Source organism: Echeneis naucrates, chromosome 3 (assembly GCF_900963305.1).
Source record: "Echeneis naucrates chromosome 3, fEcheNa1.1, whole genome shotgun sequence".
In the NCBI taxonomy this organism is placed as follows: domain Eukaryota; kingdom Metazoa; phylum Chordata; class Actinopteri; order Carangiformes; family Echeneidae; genus Echeneis; species Echeneis naucrates.
In genome coordinates this window covers 19,338,074-19,365,361 of record NC_042513.1, presented here as the reverse complement: position 1 = coordinate 19,365,361, position 27,288 = coordinate 19,338,074, and the positions used below count along the sequence as shown (strand labels likewise).

Genomic DNA, 27,288 nt, shown 5'->3' with positions numbered 1-27,288 from the left:
ACATATCAGTTTTAAAGGTAACACAATGAGATACCTGTGTGTGACAATCTAAACAAAGCAAGACCTTGCAGTGTAAACATCACACAATAATGGAGGCAGGCCACATCAGCCGAGCGGAATGCTAACAAGAATAGAGGCTGCTTTGACCTTTTGGTGATGTGTAAATGGGAAACTTTCTTCTACACAGAGATTAAAATAAACAGTCTTCGTTCTGTCATTCTGGTCAAGAGAGAGTCACATCCACCTGCAGGGAAACACCAGTAAACACCACAGCCATTGTCAAAATAATGACTAAAAAGCAGGGGATCACTCAGCTTCAGCAGCCAAGTGACAGTGTTCCCAAATCTGACCACAGTTTAAAAGAAAATCAAAACACTGCAGTCAGAAGAAAATCGTATCGAACTGTGCTATTGTCCTTCAACGCTTAACCTTATTGAGCTGCGTGCTTGTCACTGTAGTGGAAATTGGCTTTCTTTTTTAGGCCATCCTAACCTGGAAATAGCAGGGGTTTCTTCATCACTGCATTGTTTTATCTAGACCCTAAACCAGGTTTAACACTTGGTACTTTTTGCACAGCTGATCACAGAAAATTAAAGATGCTGATAGAGTTATATCAGTGTCGGTTTGGAAAGCACCAGGTTTGTTCATATGTTGAATCAATTTATAGAGTAGATTAGCAGATTGATGGCAAGGTCTATAACATTCAGACTATCGCCATCCATTTCCACTTATATAAATGAGATTCACAAAAATTGAATTATAGCAACCTGAATAATAGACAATTATTCCAGCTTTTTGCTTCCCTTGCTTCTTATACCACTGACACTACACACTCCTAATATGACTTTTTTGCCCTCTCTGACTTCTGCAGCTAAGTCTTACATATCAGGGAGAACAAAGTTTCTCATTTTACAACCACATCAAAATTTTCCTGGTGTAGACTGCCTCAGGGCTCTGTTCTTGGCACCACTTTTCTATGTATATTTATATCTGACATACATTACATGTAGTCATGGTATTAGTTTCCACTCTTATGTTGACGACACTCAAGCTATGTGTATCATAAAAAGGCAGATGATCGTTCTCAAATTATTAACATAAATGTATGACTGTCTCTGAATGACTGGTTGACATTTAATTTCCTGTCCCTAAATTCTGAAGAAACTGAGGATCAAGTAAACATTAACTCTTGAAAAATGTATGATTTCTCAGTCAGACAGCCAAGAATCTTAGCATTATATTTGATCCTACGCTTTCTTTTCATCAAAGCAGAGAAGACATCAGCAAGCCTGGCTTTGCTGTTTTAAGTTATCACGCCGTAACTGAAAGTCTTTGATTGGTTCAGAATGATATAGCAGAGTTTTAATAGCATCCAGTGTTTGCAGTTTAGAACTCAACTATTAAGTTATTCACCAACTGGTCCTTAATTGCCTGTGCATCCGTGATATCAAAAAAATGTAGTGTCTTACCTCATAAGACCAGACGCACTGGACCCCAGCAAACCTCCTGACACACCGGCCCACCTCCACATCTTCATGGGTAGTGTACATCTCCTGCAGACACTCTCGGATATGGGGTACCATCCTCTTGAGGACCTCACGGCTCATGATGACCCCTGGCCCCCCCATGCAGAAGTTTTCCCCAGGTTCCAGGGCCAGTTTCCCCAGTTCGTCCCGGGCCCCCATGCCTGTTTGGCCAAGGAATATGGCCTCACTGCTGTTGAGGCTGCGCAGGAAGCTCTCCAGCTTCTCACTCTTAATGTAGACATCATCGTCGGCCCTCATGAACCATTCATATCTGTCCAGATAGTGGTCATGCATGTATTTCAGCATCATGAACGATTTCTTCTGGGGTGGGTATGAGTCATCGACATTCCTAAGAGCCACTATGGGTATGGGTAGGGAAGTGTCAGAGCCCTCACTCGAGAAGAACTCAACATGACCTGGAATCGTCTGTGCCCATGTCCTGAAATAAAACACATACACACACAAACACACAAACAAATTGAGTAAGAGAAAGGTTAGGTAACAAACACATGGGGCAATCAGTAACATTTAACAATCTGCAACAGAAAATCACCCAAAACAATTACAGGTATGGGCCAGACAAGCAACGCTGTTAATCTTACAGAGTGTAGGCCACCTTTGAGTAATACATTTGAACAATTATATGAGCGGCTGAACAAATTCATATGATACAGCCAAGCCTTGTGGGTCCAGAGGGGCCCTGATCAATGGCTAGGAACCGCTCAGTGTATGTTATAGAATATAGTGTCAACTAGTTCAAAACAGGAGAAACACAGGAGAAATTGATATTTCTGCTTTATAAGCAGAGCACACACTAAACCATCATCTCGATATAGCTACAGGATCGAAACCTCTCATCCACACAGGCTGCACCACTGAAACAGCCTGTGAGCAGCAGCTGCAGTCTGCTGTCAATGACACATTGAATCAGTTCTGCCACAGCACTGCTGTCACTATAATTTATCATATGCGGTGGTGATCCAATATTACACACAACTCTTGTTGTTGACTGTATCCAAAATTGGCAAAAAGACCACAAAGGAAAGTTTGGATGGTGGTTGTGGCTGATTGTATCCTCAGCCAGATTGTCCTATTGTGGCTCTACGAAGCTGCTGGCAACCCTTTGTGCAGAGTAAAGACATGACTCCTCCTCTCTTTTGGACTGTCCCTATGAAAGCTCTATTTCTGTCAGCGCTGAAAGCATCAGTTATGTTCAGCGGATGGGAATAAGGAACTATGGCAAGGAAAATTTTATGTTATCGTAATTTACCAATAATAATAAAAATCATTGTCATCAGCATAAGTAAACATATAAATGTGAAATCAAGCTAATTAAATCTTGACATTGTTTTTGACATTTTCTCTGAACATTAACCGACTGCAACATCGGTGTCTATCATCACATCCCAGGTGTAGACCTGGGGGATTTAGGGAAAATATCCAATTATAGTTTTTCTGAGGGATATTACGAGTTGATTTGCAATTTAATTTTGTACTCTTTGAACCGCTGGCAGAGGTTTGTTCCATTTCCTCGTGATGTTGGCCACAAATTATGACTCAGTCAAACATAAGATCACTGAGTGATAGAATTGATGAGATTGCAGCACATGTCATACACAAGGAGGATTTTCTTGCTTTACTGAGACATGGCTCTGTGAGGACAGCATGGACATCAGGTTTCATGGCCATACAACCCTATGGGCAGACTGGGGTCAAACAACATTTAACTAATCTATCAATGGATAACTGTGCATCCTATTAGACACTGCATGGGCCACTCAATTCAAAGTACACAAAAAGGCATGCACGAGGGAATATCACTTTGAACAAATCACCATACTTGTCTACATTCCAGGACTGAACAATAGGGAAGGAAGCTACAGAAATTTTAACACACATCAATGCTACATTCTCCAGAGCAACCATTTTTTAAGTTGGGTTGCTCTCACAAACTTGGGGGGAAAATGGAGGTGCACTCAGTCCACTGCTTAATATGACTTCCCGACAGGAGAAAAGTCAAGATTTTGCTCTGGGTCCAACTTGCTGAATTAGATATTTATATTGCATCCTTTTTCCATTTGCAAATTGTAATTTTGATAAAAAATTGATTAACCTCCAACCCTACCTTGGTTAAAGTACTCAGGTATAAACTTGCCCTCCGGTATGTGTTCTGACTATACAGTGCTGACCTGCGGAGCCACAGATGAAAGTGGAAATGCTGTATCTAACGTTACCATGCCTAATTTGCTGAAAATAAGAAGACGGGGTAGTCATCTTCCACAACATCAGCCGGTCAGCAAATCCTCAGCTGCTTAGATTTAAAACAAATAAACGAATGAAAGCATCCAGCATTATCTGCAAGGGACAACAAACAACAACAAACAAGATCAAGGGTCCTGGCAAATTTCTTCTTTATACCAGTACTTTCTCTCCACTGACACACCTATATTCAGATTTACAGCTAGCCGGGAATATATGTGTTTTTGGCCACAATGTTCAACTCGCCTAAAATGAGCCACTGGGTCATTATAGGTGTTTGAAGTCATTTGAATCCATTTGGGGGAATTAGAAGAATACACCACAATAATCCCTACGGGGCTCAACAAGTTTAAGTTTCAGTCTTAATTGTTTAAACAGCTAATATTCATCTATGCTGACAGCCTCTGTGTCATGTATAGCACAGTCCAAGTGAGTCCTTGTTGAAACTGGAAACTTAGAGGAAAGGCTTTAATTGACAACTATGTTGCACAACATCAATAGAACACTTTGTAGAAGATGGGTTTAGACCTGAATCCAAATCTGTCATGCTACTAAAGGATTATTATGTCAACGCTAGCAAAGCAGCATTTTAAGCACCATCATACAAACTAATTTCAGTACTCTGACCTTTGAAATCACAATTACCCGTACCTCTGAAAACACTTTCAAACCAGGCTTATACTGTCAAACAGTCCATCTGAACACCTTTTCTGCAAACCCCTGAACCGGCATCACTCAGGTTATGAGCAGAAAGCCTGATCCAAGTCCTGCACCAATTGGGGACTAAATCATTAACTCTCTTTTTGTTTGTTCTCCAATGGTTCCCACAAGCTACTAATGCGACACTGAAAAGGAATTGATTTACAATCATAAGCAAATTTTTGGTCTTCCGTCACCTTTATGTAGGTTTCTTTTGTGTTAGGAGGATTTCCCTGCAGTATTGATTTACTGTAGGTATGTGCTTTGAATAAAAACACTTGCTTTTGAGGAAGACACCTGGTTATTTCTGGGGGTTTAACATCAATGATCTGTCCTGTCCACAGAAACCCCAGCACTCCCCCTGACCTCTGGTGTGGGTCGCTCAGATGAAAAGAGATGGTTTGACAAGTCCTGGTCTGAAAAGCTGTCTTGGTGGACCTGTGTTCCTGCAGGACTAGCAGACATTGTGTGTCCTGTTCTGCACACTTGAACAGATCTGACACTTCAAGTTACCCCCTTTAACTTAATACAAACTCATGATGTCTAACTGGGAGAGCTGTGTCTTGTAGCCACGTAATCCACTATATCAATTAGACATTAAGATGAAAGTCAGTTACATTTTTTTAATGATCGAGAAGTAATTGTAGGAAATTGTCTAACCGAAATACACTTGGCTGTGTTGAATAGGGTTAGGGTTAACATCATATCTTCCGTTATAAAAAAAAAAAAAAAAAAAGGCACAACACGGTGTTTCTGGGACTGTCCGGCGGAGGACAGTGGGATTATTTAACCCGATTTAAAGCTACTTAAGGCGACATGATGTGGAATCTGCGTTTCAATTCAGCACACATAGCTAACAGTCAAGCGGCGGAACGTAACCTGAGACTGGAACAAATCACTGGGCTGCTCTGCTAACGCCAGCATACACGTATATCCACCACAGCCACGGGGACCGGGGGCCGGCAGCTAACAGTCGGTGCGGGCTAACGTGACAAAAGCTGAACATTTGCCTGATAAATAGCCGCCGCCGCCGCCGCCGCCGCCTCCGGCGTTGTAACCGACGACCCTCCGGGTGGGATTAAAATGAAGTTGCTGACCGGAGGACCGTTACCTTCCTCGGGGGAGAGGCGGAGAGGGGCGGTGGGGCTGAAAAGCCGACCTCCATCTCCAGCACATCACGTACCTGTACGCCGCCACGGCTCGGTTGTTCAGGTACTTCTGGGCAGTCATGACACCGACGAACAGAAAATTGTTGGTCCTGGAGCCGGGCTTCTCGGTCACCGGTGAACCGTTATCTTGCGGTGGCCATAACGCTCCGCTGTATTCCTTCCTCAGACCCCCGTTCAAACCGCAGCCGGCCGGGTTGGCTTTTCGTTTCTGTCCGGCTTTCTTCAACTCGGTCGCCTTGGGCAAAATGAGTCTGGAAGCCAGGGTGAACCCGACAACCAGTCCCAGCAGAACACTAAACCATGCTCTTCGGCTTCGACCTGCCATTCCCCAAAACTTCACCAGCTCGTTCTGGATCTTCACTTGATGCTGAACGGGCGAAAGGCAGACCAAAATAAACTAAATGGGGGGAGTGGAAGTAAAACAACAAAAATAAAATAAAATAAAATAAAATCGGATCGGGCAGAGCTCCCGTGCCTCCAGAAAAACCGGGATCACACACACTCTCTCATGGTAGAAAAGCCCTTTTCTTCCAGTTGCCTACGTAGCATCACAGCAGTCTCCTTGAAGCCGCCACCTGAACCGTTCTCCGTCGGCTCTCCCTCTGACCATCCAACTGCCCGTGTGGCCCGACCATCGGTGAACTTCAGCGCCAGTCGACAAAAGCACCACCTCCTCTGATTGCTTTGAAAAGCAGACCAATTTCCGCCATTATCTCGCCTTTGGAAGGATGTGAGACATCGAGATAGCGGTTAGCGAAAGCATTAACATTGATTTGACCCAACTGGATACCCGTAGCGCTCTGACTGGTTGGCTAAGGAACCCCCTTCGAGTCATTGGACCTGACGATGCTGCGTTCAGGCTGTGTATGAAATTCCTCGACTCAACAGCTCTGCAACATAAAGCTACGTGTCTACAACGTGAATTGCTCTCTGTGACAGACATTAAAGCCTTTATAAAGCAATAACAACAACACTAGCGTTACCAGTGATTATTATCATCGTGTGCCACCAGTATTGATGTTTTGTTAACCTTTTTTTTTTTCAAGCTCTACATGCATTTCTGTCCTTCTGGAAACTGCTTTTGAACTTTTGGTAGAAACAGAACAACTGTTCCTCAGGTAGACCTCAGGCAGACCTCATACTTCTAAGTATTAATAAAATTTGTATTTATTTATTACCACAACTATTTCAACTGGTGCGCATATTATGTTTGTCCGCTGCTTAAATCGATAGAAGAACCCTAATTAAGTGGGGAACATGATTTAAATTTTTTAAATTGAATAAAAGACACAAAATGCTAAAATGTAAAACATTAGAAGCAAATTCCGAAAAGTAACTAAGGGATGTATTGTGAGCATGCAAAGATGAAATATAGTTGAAACATTTGTGTCCTTAAACGCAACACGTCCTTTGGCCAGACCTCTAGTCTCGAGCTCCACCGCGTGGTTCTCGTCTTGTTATCACTTTTTTTATTATTATTATTATTTTTTATAAACAAATTTACCTGGAACCCACATCAGATTATTTCTAATGTGACTGAGTTGAAACGCAGGTTACAGGTTACGTTCTTCGTGTGTTGTGCAGGCAACTTGAACACAACTGTTGTGTTTCAAAGCACTCTGACATAGTTCGTGCCGAAGATTCACTTCCTCTGTCAGGACAACCTGAATCTCACTTCTGTCCCTGTCGTGTCTTTGTGTGCAAACGAGTTTGTACAGTGTGTATGTGCTTATGTTTACACAAGTATTATCTGTTCATTTCGTGTACCGTTGCATTCCGCTTTATGCTTTGCATGTACACAATCAGGAGTTTGGACTAAATTAACCATTAAATCTTATTTCAGCTTGAACCTAGCTGAAACTTCAGAAGGGAACTATTCTATTGTTACATTAACTGACGTTGTTATGGATTGCTTATTCAAATCGAACAGAAACATCCCAAAAATTTAGACAACTATAAAGATGCTATTTCAATAAGAGTTCTGTTAATCCTATTGTGTTTTGTGTTTCTTCATTTTGTGTATTGAAACACTATAAAGAAAAGTGCATTAGCATACTTAATTTTCAGCTTCAGCACTTTGAAACCAGCCACATTTGGATTAGCAATTTACATAATAAGATGAAGATAACACTTCTCAGTATTTACTCTTTATGAATTTATCCTCAATGTCTTCTATAACCTTGTGCCTCAACTTTTAAAGATTAAACCTCCCCCAAAGGATGAGGATGTTTTGAGAGGGAGTCTCTGACAAAATGGAAAGTACAATCAAGACTGTTCAAAGTACCCTCAGAGGAGACACAGGGTATATGAGAGGATCGCAAAGTGTAGATCTCACAAAGACTACAAAGCAACAGGCAATCTGTGAGAAGGTGAATTATCAGCAGCTGGACTGTTATGAAGCAGACAACTGTGACAAATTGTGGGTTATATTCAGAGGAGACCCAGGGTAAATACACATCAAGTATGTGTTATGTGTACTGTGTGTTGGCATTTCTCACAGGTGGGTCTCACTTGTCTGCTTACCTGCTGGCACATGCACTTTGCAGCGCAAGGCTGCTGATTTTGCATATTTTCTCCTTGTCATCAAAGCCCATGTGCAGACGCAAGCTAGCGAAACCAGGTCCAAACCCTGATACAGAATTCTACTTCTGTAGGACAGTGACAATAAAAAGTGAGGGAACAATCTCAGATTGATTAAAATTGTGTCATCCTCGTCAAACAATGAACAAGCACAACCTGTTTTAACAACTCACAAATGTTACTTTTTTTTTTTTTTTGGTTCACAATGATTTCATCATTCAAGCATTCACAGCATCGGACAGGAAAAGTGTAACTAGCAGCTGGAGCAAGTGTAAAAGTTTATTTTAGAGCTAATTTAACCTTTATCAGCACTTCAACATTTGGAGGTTAACATTTACTGAAGGCATCTGCTGATGTGAACAACAACAGAGCTGTCAGAAACCCCACAGCCAATGACTGATGATTAGCCTGAAGCTGGAAAGGATGGCAAAGTCATCTCAAAGAGTTTAGATCTCATTAGTCTACACTCAGACAGTGTCCATTGATTTTCAATACCAGTCAGGGTGTCTATGGTAGGAGACTGTGGTGGAAGCTGCTGCACCCAAATAACATTTTGCTGAAGTTTGCCAACATTGTTGAGAAATGTTTTGTGGACTGCTAAAACTGAGGTTGGACTGTCCAGGGAGAACAGCGTCATGTATGGTGGGTAAAAAATGCATCATGTGTACCTATAGGGAAACATAATCCCAACATTAAAATATGGGGAAGGGAGCATCATGACTTGGGACATTGCTGCCTTGAGGTTTGAACAGCTAACCGTCATCAAGGGATAATGAATTCACAACCTTATCGAGGAATTTTGCAGGATAGCGTGTCTGAAGTTCGGTAAATGTTGGTGATGCAATTAAATCCATCTTCTGGAGTGGTCCAGTCAGAGCCCAGACCATAACCTAACTGAAATGTTGACGAATTACCTGACAAGAGAACTCGACCCACATGGCCCCAGAAGACAAATTCTGAGCAGCTCAATCAAAAACCCCCCTCAATGGCAGCTGAGAGAATACCGACAAGTGATCAAGTCCAAGTCAATGATTTTGTCAGCGACCATTGTGATTAATAAAGAAATGAAAGGTTATAATTGTTTGTGCGGCTTTGACTTCACTGCGTTGTCTCAGACAACACTTGGGACTTGTGATCCATTCACAATTACTGAAAGTTCGTGACAATTTGCAACTTTTTCGTGCCACTGTAATAACTGAAAAACTAAAATTTGCCTGTGTGTTGCCTTGACTGAGATATGCCTTCATTACCATAAATATACACTGTAGCTTATTTTGACTGACTGCCACACACTGTCCTGCTGCCAGAAACACCGTCTACAGGACCAAATGTGGATTAGTCGGCTGCTCAAAATAGTCCAACACAAACGCACCATTTCCTCCTGTTTATGTAAAAGTTACCGAAAGCTACAGTCCAACATTTTTAGGAAATGGTGAGCTCAAATAAAATAGATTATTTTTTAAGTGTCCAAAGGTTTTTTTGTCTGCGTTGGGAACCAAAAGGTTTTCACAGACAGGGTAGAGAAGTGAGAATGTGTCGAGAGCCAGACTAACACATTGTTTGTTTTGAACTTTTCATGGAATGTGTTAACTGTTTGAAAATAGTAAACAAACACCATTTGTAGGACTACAGTATCTCTGTGACTGGCAATGTGCAATTATCTGATGAAGCAGAAGAGGAACCAGAGCAGGCTCTTTTCTTCTTTTAATAAAAGTGTAAAGCACTATTCACTCTTTATTAGGGGGATATCCTGGATGCTCATAATGTTGCTATTAAATCTATAAATAAACACATAATATATAACATTCAGGCTGCAAAAAAACATCACAATTATTATAGGCAGATTTCATTGGAATGAGCATTTTGGCTTTTATTTTCACTCAAAGTATATAAAAGTAATGTGATTTTATCAGGTCTACAACAAAACAGACATGTTCCTTTACATCTGGAGGAAATGGTTTGTAGGCCATGCTGTCTCTGCAGCACAGCAAATATCCCACAGTGTTTCACATAACCTTCAAATATAATTGTTCCTCCTGCAATTTGGAAGCTGGCCATATTGTGATTTTGGTTATATTTAACTGTGCAGCTCTAGTCATTATTGTGTTTTTATATCCGGTGGGAATCCATCTATTAGGGGGACAAGGTGTGCCCTCATTTTGTGTTGCTCCATGATAACAGACGGAGCACAAAAGGCAATGCTGACAACAATGACGGTGAGAAAGCAGGCTGCTAGCTTGTAAACATGAATGAAAAAATAAATAAATAAAATGCAAAATTTCAAATTGAGAAAAATCTCCTCTGCAATTGTTTGATGAGGATGAAAATAAATGGAACATGTGCCAGACCTGAAGGACACAATCCTGGTGTGCATGTTTTTACTGCACAGTGTGCAAATCTCTAAGGACATTCCTTACTTACATTTAAGTACAGATGTAGATCCAACTGCAACTATATGATCAATATACAGCTTGTAATTGCCCACCACCAGCCAGCTATAGCTGTGTTGGTAACTACAGATGCACAAAATAAAATATACAAGAAAACACACTGACTCTGAAACTCATCAGCCAAACCTGGTGGCTAAAAGCCATTTACACGATTGGCTTCATTACAAGCTTTCAATTGCACAATTCATTGAAGTTAATCGGGATCATATTTGATGTTTACCATTCCAGATAAATCAGACAGAAAACAAGAGGGAAGAGCAGGTATGAAGACTGATCTGCACCCATTACAAATAAAACTCTGAATTAAGTGTGGGTTTGGTGACATTGTTGGCTTGGTTCAGTCAGTCAGTGTTGACGTGAGGATCTCAAAGGTCAGAGGTCATGGGTCACACAGACCAATGTCTCTAACCTTCTTTAACCTCATCCACCAGATGAAGGTCCCCTCCTGCCAGGTCTCCAGGTGCAAGTTCCTCCTCCCTGCCCAGTCAGGGGGTTGTAGTCTGGAAAACATATACATAACATATATTATTATTATTTTATATATATATATTATTATTTTCTTTTTTTTTTTTTTTTTTGCTCATTGATCACCTCTGAACATATTATCAGAAAATACCTGCATTGCGAAGGGGCTTCTTAGCCGTGCTTGGTTTTTGCACTTTTGTTGATGGGCCGGCTTGGTCATCAGTAGTCTGCAGCGATACACATTAAGCAGGTAGGACAGAGAAGGTAAGTTGTGTTATGTGAGCTTGGCTTGGGCGAACAGCGTCAGTGACAACAGGGGGTCAACTATCAAGCCAGTAAAGTATTTCCTGTTCCAGCAGATCAGTCTGAATTATTGTATGGAACAAATACAAGCAACAGACTTTTCATCACTACTGTGCCTCTGAATGGCTGCACTGTAAACAAAACGCACATTTCACTTTTGTTTCAAGTATAATGAATTAATTGAACTGTGATCTCTGTCAGACTGTGGGATTATATTGTGGATTCTTGACTGAGGTCAGTGCTTCTCAAATAGTGGGACGATGCCAGGAGGGGCGTGTGTGAGGCTGTGGAACATGCTTTTTTTGCCATACTAGAATATTCCTTTCTTTTTTTGTTTTCTTTAATGATAAGAATACAGGGGAGAGGTACAGAGGTGTACTTATAATAATTTTAATAGACAAATGATACTATTTATAGTCACAGCAGAGAGTGTATCAGAAAATAATTGAGAAGCACTGATTGAGGTTATGGCAGCATAGGGGGGCCTAGTGGCTGGCAGTGTCACCTCAAAGTAAAAATGTTTGAACTCTTCATCTGGCCTTTTCTGTGTGGCGTATACATGAACTGTAAAAAGACAGCTTTACAGATGATAAACTTAAAACTCACCTGGGAAAGTTTTGCAGCTCCTTTGTAACTCTTTCCTTTTTGCATACTCTCCCACATCTCTATTTTCTGCCTCCTCTTCTCTTCTTCTTGCTGTTCAGATTAAAAAAAAAAAAAAATCAGGCCAATGTTCAGGTCAAAGCTCATAAGAAGATCATCTCTTCTTTTTCCATCTGTTTCACTTCTGCACCTGTTTCTGTTTCTCTCTGAAGATGGCTGCTTTGGCATCAAGTTCATCTTGCATCTTCCTCCGAGCTGCTTCCATGGCCTCCTGTCTTCTTGCCACTAACGTCGCATCTTCAGAAAAAACAATGTAAAAATAAATACTTATTAATATGTTTAGCCTTCACTATTAATGACAATAATTCGCTCAGCTAATAGACAAAAAATATTTTCTCTAAGCTTTTCCAGTGTCATGACATGAAGCTTTTCTCATTTTCTTCTTTAATCTTCTATCAGATAGAGTTTCTTCCCATTAAAAATCTAATATTTCTGATTTGACAGGTTTGAAGTTACCACCTTGGACTCTATTCTATTAACAACTAAAAAAAGCTTTTCTTAGATGCTTTCAAGCTATTTCTTTTCTTCTTTTTTGGCTTTTTCCCTATTCAGGGTCCCCAGAGCAAGTGAGGTTCCTGCAACTTGCTCGATTGATTTGACTCCAGTTTTACTCCGGATGCCCTTGCTGACACAACCCTCCCATTTTATCGAGGCTTGGGACTGTCACAAGAGTACCACTAGTGGGTGCCTTGTGGCTGAGGTTGCTCATCAGGGAATCAAACCCCAGTCTGTCGCATACCAGTTGGGTTTACTCGCCACTTAATGAGGCACTGCAGCATAGTGGTTAGCCCTGTAGCCCCACAACAACAAGGCCATGGGTTCAGTTCCTGGGGTTCTTGCCGTGCCTGCGTGGGTTTCCGGTAGTCCGGTTTCCTCCCACCATCCAAAGGTTAAGTGGTGACTCTAAATTGTCTGTAGACTCTAAATTGTCTCAGTGTGAGTGTGAGATGAGTGGTTGTCTGTCTGTCTGTCTGTCTCTGTGTGTTGGCCCTGTGATGGACTGGCGACCTGTCCAGGGTGACCCTCCCCACTACTTGGCTCTAGAAGTAGAAGATGAATGAATGAATACTAATGAGGCAGTTGCTTTAATGCAATTATTGAATTAAAATCTTCACCACTAGATGCCACACTTGGCTCAGCAAATGGCCCTTGAGCAGAGCACTGAGAGACAGAGGCAGAGCCCTTGAAAGAGAGTAAAGATGCTCTTTCCTGCTAAGTGCCAGTGGAGCACACAGACAGACATCTGTGAATAAATGTATGTGATGTGCTTAGTCAGAGGTAATGGGGATCACAAACAAGTTTGCTTCTTACACAAATCATCCTCAAATCCTGCTCATCACACGAGGAAGATGCCCACAGAACTAAAAGACTGGTGTAACATTCAGATCAACTTTAAATGTGATTCAGATGGAGTCATGCTAAAAAGTAGCCTCTTCAAAGACAGTATAAACCGAAACCACTCTAACATCACGCACAGCAAAGGTTTTCTGTTATCGTATTAACAGAGAGTGGAAAGAAAACCAAAGTTGTCCCTTCATAGTGAGACAACAACATTCACATATGTAGTTCCAGAGTTTCCCAGTTACTGTGATACTGATGCTATGGCAGTCAAGGGGCTCATATCTCCATTATCATGCTGCTTTTTTAAAAAAAAAAAACCATTATAATCACACTGCAAAGAACAACACCATTTTCCTCAGTACCGCATAGTATTTACACCAATATGCTTTCTTTTAATCCATTAAGTTTCTTACTGATCTGACCTTTGTCCTGGTGACTCAAATAATCTCCTTTCCCAACCAACTCTCCTCAACATTGATGGACAACGTCATGAGGTCAAGGAAAGACATGAAGAAGAACGCAAAGACTCAGGAAAACACTATCGAGGTACAGAGAGAGATCACCACTTCCCCTGAAACTAGGGAGCTCGACGTCAAATTTATTTCTAATACAGTAACGATCATTTCTCCTTCCCTAACTACCAAAACAAACTGAACATGATTGAATAGTTGAGATAAGAAAACATTAAAGAAAGAAGAAATAGAGAAATATGAGCTTTAAATAAAGAGAAAGCAACTGAGCGAGACACGAGGATATGTGGTTCAGTAGTTTACAAAGTAGATGAAGAGTGTGCTTCAAAGAGTGTGCTGGAAATTGCTTAATTGACATTTGTGTTGTTTTGTTTGTTTGTTTTTTTTTTTCTTTTTTATGGCAAGTTGAATAAGCTTGTCCATGGTGATGGCCATGGGTTTTAACCAATGTCACAGTCACGCTCTGTTTCTACATTTATACGACTGTGTTGCTTCGGGGGAATGTCTACTTTCCGTTTACAAAGCAAAGCTCAGTGGTCCCTACAGTATGCTTCAGGAGATCAGGCAGGATGCACTGAAGCTCCTTTCCTCATCGTGGCTGCCTTCAGTCAGGAGGCCTCCGTATGAGGTTTTTGCTAAATGCTGGTGCTGACCTTGCTCTAAGTGGGGGGGTGGACTCTGTCTGGATCTCCTCCTGCTCAGGTACTGGATGAGAGCGTAGAGCAGCACGGACAGGACCAGAAGGTACCAGCCATACTGGGACAGAAGCTCTCCTGCTGTGGAGACAGGAGACAGAAAACACACAACACGCAGCTTAGTAACCACAATCACACAATCACACAATCTAATATGCTGGGAAAAAAATATCAGAAACATGGATAATATTAAGAATTCATCTTTAATTCATCAGTTTAAAAAGTTGCCATGAATGAATATATCGCCAATAATAACAGACTGAAACTAGTTTCCGAATTAAGGAAAGACGCATAAAATGGCATTGGTTTTAATGAGAATATAAGTTATGAAGAAGTGCTGTGTTTGTATCACAGAAATAAATTATGTATTCTGTTAACAACATGTCACAACAAAGTTAAACATTAGAGTCAGTCCCAGACCCAGGACATCCTGGTGCTCCGGTACCGGATCGGTGCCCATTAACAGTCAACACGGTGGAGCATACGGACTCACCTAACACGGTGACGGAGCTCAGGTCCTGGTTTTGGGGGGGCGCTTTGTCTACCTCCACGCCTCCATCATCAACATCTGTGATCTCCACGTCGTCCATCGGCCTCAAAGATAAACGCTCCCTCTCTGGAGAACAAAACACTGACGCCTCTTGGTTTAGCTGTCGTGGCGGAGACTACTTCCTGTGTCCGCCATCTTTAGTGTGACTGCAGCCGGCGTTAAAGTGAATGACGTGTCGTTCCTCCGGACCGTCGTCATCTCCTACCGGGCCCCTTCGCGGCAGGCAAGCCACTTGTAGGCGCATTACCGCCATCAGGTGGACTGGAGTGGGCAGCCAAATTCACACTGTCCTACCGGGAACAGAACCATCAACCAGGAACAGAACCATCAACCAGGAACAGAACCATCAACCAGGAACAGAACCATCTACCGGGAACATAACCATCAACACGGAACAGAACCATCAACCAGGAACAGAACCATCAACCAGGAACATAACCATCAACCAGGAACAGAACCATCAACCAGGAACAGAACCATCAACACGGAACAGAACCATCAACCAGGAACATAACCATCTACCGGGAACAGAACCATCAACCAGGAACAGAACCATCAACACGGAACAGAACCATCAACACGGAACAGAACCATCAACCAGGAACAGAACCATCAACCAGGAACAGAACCATCTACCGGGAACAGAACCATCAACCAGGAACAGAACCATCAACCAGGAACAGAACCATCAACCGGGAACAGAACCATCAACCAGGAACAGAACCATCAACACGGAACAGAACCATCAACCAGGAACAGAACCATCTACCGGGAACAGAACCATCAACACGGAACAGAACCATCAACCGGGAACAGAACCATCAACACGGAACAGAACCATCAACACGGAACAGAACCATCAACACGGAACAGAACCATCAACCAGGAACAGAACCATCTACCGGGAACAGAACCATCAACCGGGAACATAACCATCAACCCGGAACAGAACCATCAACCGGGAACAGAACCATCTGCAGGGAACAGAACTCTTACCGGGAACAGAACCCGCGACCTTCCTTTTGTGCGGTTAAACAGCGCTAACGACTCTACTGCTGTACTTCAGATATTTAATTGTGATTAGCGAAATGTGAAAACTAACTGACACCGAACTATTAATGTACCGGAATTACTGAATAAAAAAAAAACAATGTCGAACCCCCACCCAACATGAGGAACCAAATAAAAACACAAAAGCTGGCTTGTGTCCCCCTTGGCCTGGATCTTATTAATAGACTGTCACTTTCCCTTCGACATCTTGATAATAAACACTGTGTGGTTTATAATAAATTTGATTATCAGCATTAGATGAGAATTTAAATTATCTGTCCTTTTTATTTTCTATACATTTTTAATTGTAATTAAACTTATATCAGGGATTGAATGGTCCTGCTATGACAGTAAAGTCGGTGCGTTAGAAGGGCGCACAACATCTGTTTGTTCCAGACAATGTATAAAACATTTATTTTGGGTTTATGAAATCATTTCCTGCCATCAGGTAGAGAGAAACCATGAAAGTCTCCCAGCCACCACATACACACATATATCGTTAGCCAATAGCATAGTTGCCAAATTGTGATATCTGCCTAACTTTACTCTCCCATCACTGCTGCATCACCCAGCCTTACTGCCTATGTCCTCAGCCTATCAGAACGCTTGTTACAGTCTAAAATCACTGTCTGTCTTAGTCATCTCTTTGACCAGTGTGATGTAGGAAGGAAATATAGATCAGGACACCCTTGCTACTCAAACAAAATTAAAGGCTCAAGCTCAAGCTGAAAAAGCTAAGGATAAACAGGAATCCAGTGAAAAACTCAGTGTTTCTTCTGTGCCCCAAGACAAAAGCAAGCACGATGTATTATCAAACGAAACTAGATGCACAACTTTACTTGCTTCAGCCTGGGTAACAAAGATGGGTATTGTCACGCCTGGGAGAAGCATGAGGGCTCCCTCAGCAGTGAGGTTTCTGCCCATCTGCAGTGCAAACATTTTTGAGTTGGTTCTGGGGGCCAACCCAAACATTGAAAAAGTCTGCGGCTATCAAAATCAGTGTTGTATCATCACAAATGCGTACAGATCTGGCCATGAAGCATAGTGTCACAATAGAACAAAGGTTTCTGGTTGCAGTGCACACATAAAATGAAGGTCAAAGGTATTCAACCTCCACTTGACTACACTGTCATCTTCGAGACCGCATGTCTGCATCCGTCCCCACACAAGGTCACCCAGCTATTCCACAATGACTTCATGAAGTTATCTGGGGCCTGTGTCACCAACATTCGACCAGGAAGACAAGTTGGTGACCCCACCGTCCGTGACGTTCGGGCTCTCCAGTACCCGGCAGATGGTCGAATCCGGTGCAAGTTGGATTTTGTGTCTTGACTGGGAGGACCTGCCTCAGCGAATCAGCATCCCCAAAGAACCGTTCCACCGGGTCCCACTCTTTCCTGCCCAACTGCTAGTTACGCTCAGGAAATTAAACCAGTACTACCAAGAGTGGCCCACCAGTACTATGACAACCTCCCTCATCAGTAGACAGTGTGAAAACAAGAGTAAAGAGTAGAAAAGCAACACAACTTGGTTCTGTTTAGGAGAGTAAAACATTGGTTATGTTATCATTGTGTTATCAAAAGACTAAAATGAAGGAAGCTAAAGCTGAGGAGGTCCGATTAAACCCTTCAGCCTTCGGTGGGAGGGGGGGGTTGCTGCCCAGGTGTTGACAGCTGGCGAGAGCGCCTCTGCTGGCCTCAGATCAACAAGGCAGTCCCACTCCGCCCGCTTCCTCACCTTCCTCACGGAGACCTATCAAATCAGACGTCGGTCCCTCTCTGCCTGCTGGATGCATTTTAAAGTGGGCCAGTTCACTCTCTCCCAGCTGCTGACCAATCCAGCTGTGGGGCGTAACAACTGGGTGAGGAATTTAGAAAACAAAAGCTCAACACTCCCAGTATATAAAACATGCAATGTCAAGGAGAATACAAATGAAACTACACTCAAAAAATCACTGATGTTGAAAATGAAAAACACGCCTAATGAATAATCTTTTTTTCCTCCACGTGACACGTACTAGGGTTTCCTATTCTGAAGTGAGGACTGAGAGGAAACCTGCCTCACTGAACAGGGAGATGGAGATGCAACTAATAATGAGACGAAGCTTATGACCCCCCCCCCAAAAAAAAATAAAATAAAATAAAATTAAAATTAAAAAAAAATTGCAAGTGCAGTAACTTTAAAACATGAGACATTTAGAAAGCATGTGTTGTGGATGGACTACACCCAGCTGGGAATATCTACTGGATCACTGGTGCTGGTTTAGATCCATGCATTGGAGTCAGCTGCTGTAATTGCAAATATCTCTCACTTATATGAAAAACCTCAATAAAAAAGAGAGCACAATTTAAGAAAAAAAAAAATCAGTTTTAATCAGTTTGTGAATTTACAAAATAAAAAACAGACATGGTAAAAGTATATTCAACAGAAAACATGGAAAGACAAATCTGAGTGTACTCAGGAGCCATTGACATGTGACTCTGCTTCCATATCTTCATCCTCCTCCTGTTGATCTCCCTCATTCGTCTCTTCAACATCTTCATCCATGTGTGTAGCCATCTGTGCTGTGTCTTCCTCTTCCTCCTCCTCTTCCACCATTCCAGCTGGACCCAATTTCACAAATGAATATATTTTTCATTCAGAATACACTGAGGTCAGTAATTTTCCATAGATATTACTTGAAGATGAACTAGCTATGGCTTTTTGTTGGGTGAGAAATACGTTTGATCAAACTATGCCTGGTTGTCTCAGTATACATTTTTCACAAATATTCCAGAGCAAATGACTGTGATGACTGTTTATACAGACAAACGTCACACTCTTAACTGCAGTGCCTGCTGAGTTCTGATTTATTATTTCTTCAGCACTTACCTTGTCTTAGATCTCGGCCTGGGATCTGACCAGCCTGCAGCATCCCTTTCAACCTCTCCACCTCTGCCAGTGATGAAGCGTTAGCAATGGCATTCTGAAACACAGATTTATCCACATTTATTGAGATTATTGATAATCTAAGTGGAACGAGTTTCAAAAGGTATATTGTCAATGATATCCCATATATAAAAAAGCTCAACATGAATGAATCAACTTCTAAAAAGGCCACTCAAAGACTGAAAATGTGCCTGAATCTCCAACACTCCTTGAACTCAGTGCCAACTTTTTCAAGTAAACAAGTGAACCTTGATAGCTTCCACATCCGTTTGCGATGGCCCCGCCTTCTTCTTCTCAAGCTGTGCTGCCACTCCCGGAGTAAATCTAAAAAGGGACACACTTTGTTTACACCACATGGACCAACAGGGCTTCTCTAACCTCTCAACCAGTGTAGCTGATCACGTGTAGTGTCTTTTCTTTAGTCAGATAAACTGATACATTGTCCAGAAACAGCAGTCCTGAGCAACACGGTGAACATTACTGGCTTCATTTTTAAATGCTTACAGCTTACTCAAACATAAAACCCAATTTTTTATTTTGCATATTTTACACTTGTGATTGGAACACACACACTATGCTTCAGCACTTTGTTTGAAATGCAATAATGGATGATATATCAAGGCTACATTGAAATCTGTGGGAGATACAGCCCTTTTACCAGTGAAGGGCAATGGATTGAAAAGTGATTATTAAATATGCTATTGTTTAATTTTATGTGTAAACAATATTTTGTGGAAAATGCTCTGTAGTGAAACCACAGACAGTCTTTTTTTTTTTTTTTTAAATCAGATATTTGCATCTTTTAGTCTTATGGTGATGGTCAACAAGTTTTCTCTTGATTATTGACAAAAAAAATGTGTCACCCAATCCAGTTATTGCAAGTTGAATGTGCTGAATCAGAGTCTGCAGAACAAACTGTCCCAGATCCCAATAAGGTACAAAGTAGGTTCATGAACAGCCAAAACTAAATTTATATAGCAGATCCCACCTTCATCAGTGTATACTGAAGTGCACAGTGTATGTGACTGTTTAAATTGTTTCATCAGCCAGGATCCTGTGGTTCTGAGGAACTGCTGTTTGACATGGACTTTTGTCTTACGTTTTTGATCGTCTGGCAATATCCTTTGCAAGCTGAGCACCTCGTTTGCCTTTGAACATTTTCTCCGCCTCCTGGCGTTCCTATGATGATATCACACAGTTAAAGTGAAAACCCTTGTTAATCCCAGACTGAGTGGTCATCCGAGAGGCAAGGCCAGACACCATGATTCACCACAACTCCTTTGAACATGAAGATGTTAACAGCTGAGTTGAACAAACTGTATAAAGTCAGTCCTTTAATCAGCCATTTTCAATACACATAACTATACATATAACTAAGACCGGATGCCAGGCTTTGAATAAAGAACAGGGTCACAGAGCATAGCCTTGGGTGAACAGCCCTGCAGTCCACATTACTTCATATTTCATGAAATCTTAAAAATGGGCAAAATGTACCTGCTCGTTTGTACTTACCTTGAGCTTCACCTTCTGGAAGTCAAGCACACGGATCTGTGGGATTTTGTTAATGACATAGAGCCTGTAATGCTTCTTGTTTGTCACTGGATTCCTTAATAGGCTGAAATGATAAACATGTGCATCATAATTTAGCCATACACAAGATGGTTCACTAACCAGTTTGTATAAGTAATGATCAGGCATACCTGAGAAGGGTCAATGTCTTCACAGAGGCGAGAGGGTCTAGGTCCCCCTAAACATGAAAACAACCATCCATTCAGCAAAACAGTGTGATAAGAAGACATAGTTTGGAGTGCTGGAGCGCATTGACGCTGAGGAGTGAAACTAACACGGAAAACTAAATGAACTAGAAGGGGGAAAAAAAAAAAAAACAAAAAAAACCAGAAACTGTGAAATGTACTGAACAAAAATTCTCTCCTTTGCAGCTGATCTGCCTCAGTTTTTTTGTTGACATTGGCCAACCAAGACTTCTGGTCAATTTTTGTAATGTTGGGAGGTGCAGTCGTGCTGAGCTGTTTATTGATTTTAATATTTTGCCTTTTGACTCCAAAATGAAAAAAATCAAAACGTTCACACAGAACATGTATGGAAGGGCACTGGACTGTAGAGAAATTTCAAATTTTTTGATACTTTGGTTTATATCTGTAAACACTGTTTTCTCCACATCACACAGAGGCCGCTGTGTTCCTCCAAGAAATCTTGCTTGACAAGGATTGCCTGCAAATAGGAACATCTCGTTCCAGAACGTTTGGCTCTGTGGTTCCCTGATAGTGGGTCCAGCAAAGCAGGGACGTTCCTTTTCTGTCTCAAAAAAGCTCCTAAAAACTCATCTTTTCAGAAAACTCTTCTTCCAAAACCCTACCATGTCAAACCTATGATCCTTGTTACACTTTATATGATTATTGACAATTCTCTATTTCATGCAGTACCTACACGGATACATACTATCAAACTAAAGCTTTATTGCTGTCCTTCAGCTCTAAATGGCTTTGTAAAACTAAATGAAATAAACTCATGTATGCACTCACCAACTCCTGAATGTTGTTGTTTGTGAGGACTAGTTCTGTCAGACCGGGCAGAGACTGCTCCAGGTTCTCACCTATACGACTGGAGAAAACATTTCACAGGGTTTCATCCACATACAGGGAGGCCAAGTCAGACACCAGTTACACACAAACACACACAGGACATCATGACTTATGTACTTAACAGCATTGACTATCCTCTGGACACATTTTGTTTATTTTCAAGTTGTAAAGGAGGCTTTTTGACAGTGTTGCTTTAAGAGCTCCTGAATTACAGACTGTCCAGTCAATCTGGAAAACACTTCAGTGCTCTAAGTCAGGACAAGCCTGTCAAATTATGAACTGGCATCATCTTTTCCAATTAGCAATCTGCAGACAAGGAATTGTTTGAGCCTTTTAGCACTGTAAAAGACTTAGCAGTCAAAACTCCGACACACCAGATGATACCGAAGTCATCTCATTTATCAGATACCCAGTATCTCCCTGCACATAGCCATATGTAATGCCACTGTAAATGTTTCCATTCAATCTAATGAAGTTGTTGTTCTGAGTACAGCAAAGTTGAGTAAAAGGAAACGGGGAGGGGGGGGGAAGAAAACCCACGCCAAAAACCGTAGTGCTGAGCTGCCCGATTCAAATAACACCAATGTAATTTAACATTGTTATGAACACAACTATAAACAATGTCTGTGGATTGGAGACTAAGTTTTATTTATTTAAAACCAAGTGCAACATCCAAACCACTTGAATTTATAGAAAGAAACAATTTAATTGCAATTCAATCCCAAGTTTATTTTGAAAATACTGCTTTCTCTCAAGGTTAAATTAAGTGTGAAACATCAACATGACATGGTATTTATTTTGAACATTGGAGTCATTGGAGGGTGCTGCAGTTTTAACTTACCAAATCCTGTTGTTGTTCATTAGAAGTGTTTTCAGTCTTTTGAGCAGGGGGAAACCATCCAGCTTCCTGACTTCATTATCAGAGAAGTCTATAGTGTCAAACTGGTCCAATGTAGCGCCGAGATTCTCAAGCACTGGGATTTTATAGCCTGTGATGAGAAAGAGATTTGTGTAAAACAATAATAAATAAATATGCATAAAATCATATACTACAAACCAACTCCACATAGTCCTAGTTTTTTATTCTAGCAGGTCACATGCAGCCATCTAAAATCACACATCAACAAAATACTAAGAACTGTCAGGCAATCGTCGCTGCATGAAAATGACTTTTCAGTACAATTTTATGCTGGTTGTGTATTCATTGTAATGTTTGTTGTATGCGCTAGTTGAACAGGACATAGGCTGTAGTTGAACTAACGGACACTTCACTAATTTCACACCTCCTTCCCCGCAGTTTAGATGAAATGATTAAATTTAGCACCCTGGTTGTTATGTTGTTGTTAAAATAACCGTGCCAATTTATCTCGTGCGGGCCTTGCTAACATGCTATGCTAGTTAGCTACGGGTTTCTCTCGAGGCTGAAGCTAAACCTCTGGAAGACTTCGCCTCCCAGCTTTCTGGTTAGCTTTCCGGACCTTTGTTCACCTGCAGGGGTGTTGGGCTAACAGCTACACGTTAATACGGGAGGACCTGACTTTAGGTCACCTCTCTGGATCATCTGAGTCCAAACGCTCATGTGTCGGTAGTTTGAAAAGCAGCGCGGTGAGGCCCGCATGGAGCCGGAACAGGCTAACTGAACACATCCAGCAGAAACTTCAACTGACCTCGTAAATCCAGCTCCCTGTCTCTCACCGGGTTGGTGTACTGAGCAGCCTGCTCAATTAGTTCTGCAGATAACTTCACCATGTCGACAATGACAGTAAAACTTAAAAAAAAAAGCTTTGTGTTTTTTTCTGGCCGCAAAAGTGCACCCCAGCTGCTCCCGGAGCTAACGCTTCGTTAACCTGTTCCTGCTCTTTCCTGTTAATGGCGGGCCGCTCAGCAGCTTGAAGTGTGCGCTGCGCCCCCTGCCGGCCCGGAGGAGGGAGACACCTTTTTTCATTTTTGTTTGAGAACATGGTTCTGTTTTTCATACTGAGGGCCATAGATACATTACACCATTTTGATTCAACCATTTTCCTTTCACGCATTATCTGTTCTGCTTATCAGGGCCAGGGTGACTGATGTATGGCGGAGGTGAGGTTCATCCTGGACTGGTCTCGCTTCTATCACAGACCGACATACAGAGAGACAAACAGCCATTCACAGTGACACTTGATGGGCATTTGAGAATCACTGATGAACCTAAGCTTGCATGTCTTTGGCCTATGAAGGAAGCTGGAGAATCTAGAGGGAGAACATGCAAACTCCACACAGTAAGACTGCAGGCCTAGAGTTTGAACCCAGGCAACAAAGTGAAGCTACAATCTTAACCACTGTGTCCCTGTGGCCTTATTCACATATACCAGTTGCATGTTGCATGATGATGAGGAGGAGTGGCTGTGTGGGTGGGTTAGGAGGAGATGAAGGAGAAGGAGGAAAACACTCTGAGGCCTTGGAACCCAAAGAGGTGCTATTTCTAAAACAATAATCGATTGTTGAAGCAAATCTCATTTAGGAAGATATGAAAAAGACCCTAATTTAACTTGTGTTGATAATGAGAAAGAGAAAAAACCAATTAAATTAGATAATAAATAATACTGACATAAGGTATCTGTACTTAACTTGAGTATTTATTTTTCTGATGACTTTTACTTTTACTCCCTACATTTATACACAAAAATATGTACTTTCTACTCCTTACATTGTAAAATCAGGCTCGTTCTTTTTTCTTTTCTCCACAGATGACGACATGATGTAAAAGCATATGTAAAAGATATGACAAACTTCAGAGGGAAAGGGGGGGGGGGGGGGTAGGTAACCGCGGGAAGAAGTCTAGTGAGTGAGGAGACGGGTAAGAGAGAGAACCGAGAACTTGTACTGTAGCAGAAATTATCAAAGGATGTATTGTGTTTCATTAACGGCAAAAATTTATTTTTACTTTTACTTTGAAAGTACATTTCAGAGCCTGTACTTTCTTACTTTTACTTGAGTAAAAGAGTTGAATCAGTACTTCTACTTTTACCACCTCTGTAAGAAAATATGATCATTATTAAATGTTATTATTGTTTAATCATTCCTTTGTTCTTTCAACAAATGAAAGTGAATGGCATATTGTTGCTTTTGTTGATTATGCACCATAGAAACAATGGACGTCAAGAGGAACTGAATAAAACACATTAAAGAAAGGTACACACCCAATGCACACTCACATTCATGATCTCACAGCCACTCACACAATGCAAATAGGTTCAGGGGAAGCCAGTTTGTTTGATTTCATGACTCTTTATTTGTTCTTCTTTTTGTCTTTTATCATTTGGTATATCTCAAAACTACATATGAAATCTGGGCCCCCGTGCTTTACTTTGATTGACCAGCCTCACTCCTCTTTGACATTTTCTGCCGCTCCCTACAGCTGCTGTGGGATGAAGAGGCCCAGCACCTGAGTTAGTCACAGTTTCCCTAAATATTTACATACATGCCCAAATGATGATCATATCAAGTTGAGATTCGCTGTTATCATGGCAATACTGAAACCCTTAACACTGATATATTACATGTTACATAAGCGTGTGTGTAAAAAGTGTAGACTGGATATGAATGCCATACAGAAGATCATACATTAAGTAGACAGTCCGACTGTCCCAAGACGTGCTTAGGCAATTATAGAGTTGTGTGAGAATTACTATTCAGGGAAGGTCAAAGACCCTGAGTCAAGGACCAGGATGATCGTGGTCAGAAGTTAATGTTCAGGCATTCAGTTGTGATGGCTGAGGTAAAAAATTTGTCATGTTAATAATGGGTTCTACTGAGTATACTAAGACAAGATGGGAACAGTATGGTGAAAAAGAACCAGATTTGGAGAATCAGCCATGATGTTGATGGCCCGGCAGACAGGGTGTGGGAATGTGTGATAAGGTAAGCCAAGAGAGCAGAGACTCTACTGGCCAGGAAGTTGGTAGTCCAGAGAAGCTACAGTGGATGCACAGTGTCCAACTGCTGTTACCTATATTTTTCCCCTTTCCCATATTTTACGTGTTTTATTTCTCGTTAAGAGCTCCCTCTGTCTTCTCAGTCCTCAGATTTGTCCAGCACCACTCCTGCTAGACAAATAGCAGCACCCAGCATTGCCCAGAACAATCAGTCTAACTTGATACACACTGATAAGAGCTCATACACCTACACATCAGGCTTATCACTCTCTCACAACAATTTCAGCCATACCTGTGGCTTCTGCGTACAGAGGACAGTGGACAAGAAAGTTGGGTTAGTGGCGAAGATTACAAGCATCGTTTTATAGTTCCAATGCAGTTGTTTGTTACTGTTAGAAAAACAAAGCGCAATCAGGAGAAGGAAAAACAGTACTAAATTTCAAGATGACAGGTTTCATTGTGCTCCAGCACTATGTCACACCTTTTAAACAATGATTTTATCTCCACCACAAAGTCAGATAGAAACTGATGTTTGTGCAGCAAAAGGAAGACTCCACCTTGCTCACGAGGCACACCAATTATGTTTATATCCAAAGGTGGAAAGCTACATTTAGTCTGAGTTTTCACACTTGTGTTACAGGTGTTTTTTGCACAAAAGGTTGACAAACCCAGAAAGATCTGGTTCCAAGTATGTTGTGTTTCGTTAAATTAACTCCATCTTCTGTCCTAGTCTTTGTATTACTTATGTTTTATTCAACAATGCATGCTTTAAAGTGAACCAGTGTTAAGCTCTCTGTTATGATTTATGATAGCTAGTCTAGGAGGTGAAGCATAAAGTTTAATACAGCAGGTGAGCAGTGCACATTCCCAGATCATTTTTAGTGTTGAGCTGAAGTGGCTGCAATTCAGTCTACAAGGTTTGTTGTTCTCCTGATCCTGTCAGTGCTGTGGGAGCAGAAAGAGCAAAAAGCGCGCATAAGACTCTCAATTTATCACCCAAACTGTAACTACCATGTTTAAAACTGTGGTAGTATTTGAATGAACTTTCTTACTGGGACAGAATCCCCAAACAAAAACTGAATTATTCACTCATACAGTATAGTCTGAAACAAAGTGGTAGACAACAGTGCGACGGAGAGAAAGGATAAAAACAACACATACCCACCCACCCATCCATCCATCCGTCCATCCATCCATCCATCCATCCATCTGTTCGTCCATCCACCCATCCATCCATCCATCCATCCATCCATCTGTTCGTCCATCCATCCATCCATCCATCCATCCATCCATCCATCCATCTGTTCGTCCATCCATCCATCCATCCATCCATCCATCCGTCCATCCATCCATCCATCCACCCATCCATCCATCCATCTGTTCGTCCATCCATCCATCCGTCCATCCATCCATCTGTCTGTCCATCCATCATCCATCCATCTGTCTGTCCATCCATCCATCCATCCATCCATCTGTCCGTCCATCCATCCATCCATCCATCCGTCCATCCATCCATCCATCCATCCGTCCATCCATCCGTCCGTCCGTCCATCCATCCATCCGTCCATCCATCCATCCATCCATCCATCCATCCATCCATCCATCCACCCATCCATCCATCCA

At 41.6% G+C, this 27,288-nt stretch overlaps 4 protein-coding genes across 6 annotated transcripts in view; 1 reads left to right on the top strand and 3 right to left on the bottom strand.

The window, feature by feature from the left end:
* Nucleotides 1-6,461, bottom strand: part of chsy1 (chondroitin sulfate synthase 1) — a 49,591-nt gene extending 43,130 nt beyond the window's left edge. Inside the window, exons 1-2 of the mRNA XM_029499137.1 lie at nt 5,668-6,461; nt 1,470-1,965 (exon numbers count right to left, since the gene is read on the bottom strand). Of these exons, the coding sequence (XP_029354997.1) occupies nt 1,470-1,965; nt 5,668-5,978 (807 nt within the window). The 5' untranslated portion in view covers nt 5,979-6,461. The remainder of the gene's footprint in view (nt 1-1,469; nt 1,966-5,667) is intronic.
* Nucleotides 6,462-10,082: 3,621 nt separating this feature from the next.
* selenos (selenoprotein S) lies at nt 10,083-15,334 on the bottom strand. Of its 2 annotated transcripts, none has more exons than XM_029498437.1 (6): nt 15,114-15,334; nt 14,579-14,698; nt 12,245-12,351; nt 12,058-12,147; nt 11,300-11,375; nt 10,083-11,183 (listed from the first exon to the last, which is right to left on the bottom strand). In XM_029498437.1, exons 1-6 carry the CDS (start codon nt 15,208-15,210, stop codon nt 11,104-11,106), a joined length of 570 nt encoding a protein of 189 aa, XP_029354297.1. In that variant the 5' UTR covers nt 15,211-15,334; the 3' UTR covers nt 10,083-11,103. The 2 variants fall into 2 exon arrangements, with proteins under 2 accessions (XP_029354297.1, XP_029354296.1); XM_029498436.1 differs by having other exon boundaries at nt 14,579-14,701; nt 15,114-15,333.
* Nucleotides 15,335-15,337: 3 nt separating this feature from the next.
* LOC115041224 (D-Ala2-deltorphins-like) lies at nt 15,338-16,102 on the top strand. Its single transcript, XM_029498552.1, has one exon. The coding sequence runs from the start codon at nt 15,338-15,340 to the stop codon at nt 16,100-16,102; it is 765 nt and encodes a 254-aa protein (XP_029354412.1).
* Nucleotides 16,103-18,572: 2,470 nt separating this feature from the next.
* snrpa1 (small nuclear ribonucleoprotein polypeptide A') lies at nt 18,573-23,601 on the bottom strand. 2 transcript variants are annotated; one of them, XM_029498211.1, is made up of 9 exons: nt 23,419-23,601; nt 22,593-22,740; nt 21,692-21,770; nt 20,849-20,895; nt 20,661-20,763; nt 20,248-20,327; nt 19,397-19,472; nt 19,086-19,185; nt 18,573-18,823 (listed from the first exon to the last, which is right to left on the bottom strand). In XM_029498211.1, exons 1-9 carry the CDS (start codon nt 23,498-23,500, stop codon nt 18,678-18,680), a joined length of 861 nt encoding a protein of 286 aa, XP_029354071.1. In that variant the 5' UTR covers nt 23,501-23,601; the 3' UTR covers nt 18,573-18,677. The 2 variants fall into 2 exon arrangements, with proteins under 2 accessions (XP_029354071.1, XP_029354070.1); XM_029498210.1 differs by having other exon boundaries at nt 19,092-19,185.
* Nucleotides 23,602-27,288: the final 3,687 nt, after the last annotated feature.